The sequence below is a fragment of the Marmota marmota genome, unplaced genomic scaffold (assembly GCF_001458135.2).
Source record: "Marmota marmota marmota unplaced genomic scaffold, marMar, whole genome shotgun sequence".
In the NCBI taxonomy this organism is placed as follows: domain Eukaryota; kingdom Metazoa; phylum Chordata; class Mammalia; order Rodentia; family Sciuridae; genus Marmota; species Marmota marmota.
Window position 1 is genome coordinate 30,211,770 of NW_026000142.1, and position 7,195 is coordinate 30,218,964.

The window sequence follows — 7,195 nt, forward strand, 5'->3', positions numbered from 1 at the left end:
GCTTTAAATTTTTGAAAGAAAGCAGTGTCTGGCTAACAATTTTTCTTAAACAGAGACATGGGGGGAATTGCCATTTCTGTTACTTTGTGGCTATGCACAATTATCTGAGTAGTCAAAAAACCGTGATAATATGTGCAACATTCCTAAATCTATACAAGTTGAAATTGTTTAGCTGTATTTAACTTGAAGAACAGATAAATATTTTAGTATGAATCTATATTTGCATAGAAAATATTTTAAACAAAGAATAATGGAAATTTTGAAAAGTCTAATAAATTGTTATTTTGTGTGTTTGCCTCTTTTAGATACGTGAGTTGTAAATAGCTCTTTGCTATCAAAGAGGAAATAATTTGCTAAGCACAGTGGTAACATAATTGCAAGTACATTTCTTTCAACATTGTAAGAAACATCTAATGATTAATTAATTCAAATCTAGTATCCAAATCAAAATGTATTAATTATAGTTTACCCATACCAATCTTGACCAAACAACATTTTATGGGAATATTAGATAAGTTAGCTCCTAACACATTTTGACTGCCTTTACCAATGATTAGAAGTAAGCAATGTTTTACTATACTGCAGGGATCCCTTTTACTATTTAAAAGTGGTAGATGCTGAAATACTTATACAAGGAGTTAACCAGTTGATGTAATCACAAAGTGGTATCCATGCTGACCTTCACCAGAGAAATAAGAACAGCACTTTTCTCCAAAAGCAATGTGCCCACTGGAATTTAGAGTCTATAGTAATGACGAATGGGCAATTACTAAAGATTACACCCAGTCTTGGAATTTATATGGTTCTTTTTTTCTCCATAATCATTCTGTTCATCAGTGAATAAAAATCTGAAGTGTCATGCAAGGTTCATTATTCTGTCCTCAAATGACTTTTTATTTATTTCACTTTGCATTACTTTTGTTTCTTGTTCACTTTATTAAGTGCTGTTAGCATGTTCTGTTTATACATTCTTATGAATTTAAGAAATATAAAATGGGAAATTAGATATTATTTATATACATGTGCACACATTCTTGGAAACATGGTGGGATAGGTTAAGAACCATTTGCTAAAAGGAAATTTGAACTCATGTTGACAATGAAATTGTAAGTAGTGTTAAAACTGCCTAAATTTCTTTTTTTTCACTTCAACTAATTTTATTTATTTTTTATTTATTTCTTACATACATGACAATAGTGGAATGCATTACATTCATAATTATACATTCATACACAATTTTTCATAACTCTGTATATAGAATATGTTCATGCCAAATTATGCCATTATACATGAGCTCTGCTTACTGGATAATAGTAGATGAGAAAATCATATCATCATTCTGAGACTCCAAAAGAATCCCACAGTATACCAATGTTTTGGAAATCATTACATTATTTTCTTTTAGAATCCTCTATTTTTCTCATTAATCCAATGAACCAGAGCATGTGTCAACAATAAAATCATCCTAGGAGATGATTTCAGTAACATTGATTGAATAGCCCAGAACCTCAGTATGCATGTCACAAGTCTCTGCTAATTTTGAGCAGGATGTATAATTGTTTATTCTTTTTAATTAAGAGAAGATATATGATACACACACACACACACACACACACACACACACACACACACATATATATATATATATATATATATATATTTGGGCAAATAGTTTCAAAATTGGTTATTTTTACATCTAATTTATGCCATTTTGTTATTTTTTTTCTTTCTCTTTAATTGCTTTGTATTTAACTTTGATAATATGTAAAGCCATTTACTTTCTTCACTTGTAAACACAAATATACAGTACACAGAATAATAAAATTGTAAATGTTTCAACTGAAATTTCTGTCCAAGTGAGTTCACTTACTAAGCTGCTGAGTCATTGAGCTGGTATTCAGATGCCCTTTCAAAGCAAGCTTGAATTCCTGGATCTCCCCAGAGTCGTTTTATTATCTCAGCCAGTTGAGATGTCATGGTGCCATCTTCCAGGGTATTAGCCATTGTAAAAAGTTGTTGCTGGTCTTCCTAGAGAAATGTTTTGGTTGGAAGGATAAAAATGTGTAAATTTGCAATCGCATTTTGCTCTCTAATAGAAATTTTATGATTTTTATTTTAATCCTTTTGATAATGATTCTACTGAACGTTTGTTTAAAATGTATTAAGATCTACAGAACTGAAGTTCCTTATAATGGTTGGTGGAAGTCCAGTAAAGTATTCCTCTGCAAATTTATAAAATGTTCTATGGAGAAATTACTGTATTTTGGTATACATTACTGACTTCTGAAGATGATATAAAAATGATAACTCTTGGTATATATTTAGTTATCAGGTGTGAGAATACTAGCTAAAAGAATAATACAACTAAACTGGCATTTTGTCTTCCTTAGATTATGATCATACTTTTTTTAAGAAAAAAAAATGCCAAGAAAGAATTATAGTAAGAACAGAAGATAAATTCAATATTTTAAATTTGTATATATTTAAAAATTAACATATGATATTAGTTGCCATCAGAAACCTCTTTGTAATCTTATAAGTAAGCAATGATAAACACTTAGATCTACAAAAAAAAGTTTTTGAAAATTCCCAGAGGTGTTTTGAGTACATGTCTTTGGAGCAAGTCAATAGAGCAGAGGTGAGAACTGATTAAGAAATAAAAGAAAAGCAAGTATTGTGTTAGCCTTCTTACTATGATATTTAGAAGTTTCAAGGGAAGAAGGAAATAGAAGTTTACTGAGTAAAAAAGCTCAATTTACAGTACTCTACAATTTATTTAAACTAATAATTAAAACCCTTTAGTGACAAAAATATTTGTTTTAAAGATTAGGAATTTGAGTTTCAGAGTCATAACAATAGCTCAGGCAAATGAAGGAGGAGTCTGGGCTCAAATCCTGGCTGTTAGCCTCCAAACTCCCATTCCATCTGGCTTGGGCTTGTAATCTTTCTGATGAATATTATCACAATATTAAAGATCACATAAACTCTTTCTCATAATCTTCACAGTAACAATGAGACAGATGCTCTGTTTTCTCCATTTACATGTCAGGATTGAAAACTCTCAAAACTTAGCTTGCCAAACCAACAAACACAATGAGTATCAGAAGAGGAGTCAAACTCAAACACATTTTGTGTAACGTCTGGTTGCTATGAATGAATTAAGAATCTGCTGCTCTGCTGATAGGATTCAATTTATTTTTATTCTAAATTTACTATAGGTTTGTTTTATTATTTTTATAAAAAAATATCTCCTTGTGTAAAAATCAAGGATATGTCTCTTAATGACTGTTAAGGCTAAACAGCCTTATTTCATCTTTCTTTATAATCAGGTTTTATTATTATAACCAAATTGATTAGATGATCATTGGGTCAGTTGTTAAGTGGCCCCAAACAGGACTTGACACCATTTTCTTGCATCAACTCAGGATAAATTTGAAAAACCCTTCTTCCCTATTAGTGAGATGTGAGAGAACTGCAAATCCAGTGAAATATGATCTGGTCACTTTTGCTGGCAGCAGCCTGTGTGGCTCCTTCCACTATTAAAGTGCCTTTTAGGACAAATGATGCAATGAAACAGCTGCTCACACAGTTTTATCCCTAAAGGGAACAAATTACATGCCTTGTCAGCATTCCTTTAGAAACCAAACAAGTACACTCTTCCCTTTCTTTCAAAATATTCCATTTTAAATTGAAATACATTTTATTTGTATAGGTATCACTGTTTTTTTCTTTTTTGACCATAAATAGCATTTAATTGAACAAAGTACATCTTAGTTCTTGATGTGCTTGTGTACACATTGAAGCATTACTTAAGGAATCAAAATTTATATTTTTAAAAGTTTGCATCTACCAATCAAAATTTGCATTTTAAAAATATATAAAACCAAAATTCAGTTTATTGTGAAAAGTTATCATCCACATTACAGCCAAATTGATTGAAAAAATGAATTCTTTCAGATTATTTGACTCTTGCATTTTAAAAACTCCAGTAATTTCCCACCAATCTAAAAAAAAAAATAACCCATATCCTCTTCTATGGCTCACAAGGCTCTACATATTTTGATACACATCTTTTTTTCCAACCTTATTTCCTGATTTCCTGTCTCCTCTGTCTATCTCCTCACTCTCTTCAAGCCTCAAGAAACACTGGGCCCCTTGCTGTTCCTTGAACTCCACCAGCTCCTTTGAAGAGGATTTGGATGCCTGTCCCTCAGTGCTTTTGTTCAAGGCTCCTCAAGGAAGCCTTATCCTACCACTCTTCCTTCCATCATTTTCTATCCTCTTTCCCTTTCTTATTCTTCTTCACAGAGCTTATTATTATATATAACACATTATTCTTCATTTTGTCTTTTGTATTTGACTGGAAGCACATGAAGGCAGAAATTGTTTGGTTTATTTCTATATTCTTAAGATGGAGAGCAGAACCTAACATAGTACATGTCCCTAAAATGTTGTTGAATGAATGAGTCCAAATGATAAGTATGCTCATTAGCCCTGAGCTCAGGTTTAAAGGAATTTTAAGAGATCTCCAATATTATCTGCCATATTTTTCTAATAGTGCCTTGAGGGTTGGAATGACATCTGAAGAAGAGAATCTATTTCCTTATCACATATGTAAAGAAACTCGGGAATTAGGATGACTCTGAAATGGCTTTTACTTTCCAGGTTGTGTAACTCTGGAATTACATTGTGTACAAAATGAGATACACATTTTTGTACTTTACCCAGAACTTCTTTATCAATATTACTCGTCTTGGGTGGTTTTAAGACGTCATGAAATTCTTCTTAACCCTGGAGTCATATTCCCCAAAATCATATCAAAGAAAGGAAAGAATACATACATAGCTTAGTAATTTTGAGAAATGCTAGATTAAAAATACCAGATTTGGTCAACTAGTGGATTTCCAGTCTTTGAGTACTAATAAGGGTTGCAATGTCTAAGTTATAGTATGTGTATATTCCAAACTTCCTTAACCATAAAACTGTGATTGTAGAAAAACTGAGGAATCAATGTTCATAGGTTCATATTACAGGTTCACTTTGAAAAGTGCTACATCAAAGACAGTCAAACAATATCCAAACCACATAGGAAAATTGTTATAATTTTGTCAGTCCAGTGACTGTTTTAGATGGCCTAAAATATACAATAATAATATTCAGAAAGGATTAAGTAGAAATTTACTAAGTGTCTTTATTATTTCCAGTTTCCTGGTTCTTTAGCTGTATGCTCCTTAAACATTCTATACTAATAAAGTTGATCAATCAAATGCTATGCCAAAACAATGAAAAACAAACCTCTTTAGTTGCCCTTCCTCCAACCACACATCTCATCCCTCTTCTCCTCCTCAGCTCCAGTTTCTAAAATTGGTGTCTTTATACTGTTCTCATTTCCTCAACACACTCCATTGGATTCTAAGTCTACCATTCTTCTACACCTTCTCAATAATTCCCAGTGACACCATATTGCTAAATCCAGTTGATCCTTTTTAATATGCTTCCTTCGTGAACTCCTCTCAAGACATTTCCACTTGAATAACCTCCATGGGGAACACTTCTCTTGAATTCTGTGATTCCATGTAGCTGATTTTCCTTTTCTGGTAATTATTTCACCCTCTCATTTGAAGTTTCCCATTCCTCTCAAGTGACTAGAAAATGTTGGAGGAATTTTTCTTTTAAACACTATTATCTAGGTTTTATTCTCCTCAATATAATTTTCTTCTCATTCTAAGCACCAAAATGCCTCCTTTGAGCTTCAACTTCACATTTGCAATTCCTTACATATGTGATTATCTCATAGAATGTACCAATGCCATAGTTCTAAAAACCATGACTACTTAATGTTTCCATTTTTAGTATTTCTGCAAATAAGGATCTAGAGCTCCAATTCATCTGTGCTGCCCTCATGAAATAGCAGATGCTTTGTAATCACTTGTTAGATATCAAGCTTTCCTTTCCTGAGGACAAATATTATTACCATCTCGATTATTGCTTGAGTGCTCGGTGTATTTCCAATATTGAACAGAATGTGGGCCACAAAAATAATTATTTAATTAAAAATAATATTTTTCAAATGATGTCTGATGTATAGATTTCAATACATAAATTTTAAAATTTTACATTATATTACATTTTCAAAATGATTTTTGAAAAATAACAAGATCTAATATTTACTAAGAACTTACATTATGTTGTATTTTGAATAAGTGGATTACTTATGTTTTTGTTTCCTGTTTTAACAGTCATTTTGATTTAAAGAGAAAATCACTAACATTTTGTGTATGAAGAAACTAAAAACTGGAAAGTAACTTTTCCAGTCTTAGAGAACCAGTAACTAATACAATTTATGTAAATTTTTTTATCAGGAGTTTCTTCAAATGGCAATCCATGCAATAATGCACATGGTTATGGAAAAATACATTCACTTGTATAAATAAACAAATCAAAAGCTAATCAGAACTCTGAAAGTAATGCATATAGTGTTCAGCAATTAATCTGTTGAGTAAACAGTTTCAGTCAGGTAGATAATGTATTAATCCTACAGTTAAACACTAACGGTGGTGATTGAAACTGCAAGTGTTTACATCAGTTGAAATGAAAATATGAGCTAGGTAATGCTTGACATCAGTGATGTTTTGATATTTGAGGATATAAGTATTTCTGGAAAGTCATGACAATTTCTTAGGGTTGCTTAACTTGCATTCTTTGTACCAAAGTACAGTTTGAATGAATTGTACTCTTTATTTGCTGCATAATGGCAGCAATGTAGAGAATCTTATTTTCATTCCACTTGTATGTCAGATCATTAAGACTCTTAACCAACAGATTCCAAGCACTTAGTGAGATCTGGCTTCTCTGATTTAGGAACACTGGGCCATATGAAGCACACATATTTAAGAAAACTAGCAACAGAGCTGGGCATGGTGGTGCATGCCTATAATCCCAGTGGCTCAGGAGGCTGATGCAGGTGGATGGAAAGTTTCGAGCCAGCTTCAGCAATTTAGCAAGGCCCTGAGCAACTTAGTGAGACCCTGTCTCAAAATAAAAAAATAAAAAAATAATTGGCTGGGGATATGGCTCAGTGGCTAAGCGCCCCTGGGTTCAATTCCTAGTACCAAAAAAAGAAAGAAAAAAGTAGCAAAAGGCAAGGTTGTGACATGCAAATTCAAATATCATTAAATCACTGTCAAAGGAATTT

The 7,195-nt window shown here is 32.2% G+C and overlaps 1 protein-coding gene across 1 annotated transcript in view; it reads right to left on the reverse strand.

Annotated features, from left to right (window-relative positions):
• Nucleotides 1–7,195, reverse strand: part of Gnat3 (G protein subunit alpha transducin 3) — a 39,956-nt gene that overhangs the window by 17,301 nt on the left and 15,460 nt on the right. Inside the window, exon 4 of the mRNA XM_015488440.2 lies at nt 1,871–2,028. Within this exon, the coding sequence (XP_015343926.1) occupies nt 1,871–2,028 (158 nt within the window). The remainder of the gene's footprint in view (nt 1–1,870; nt 2,029–7,195) is intronic.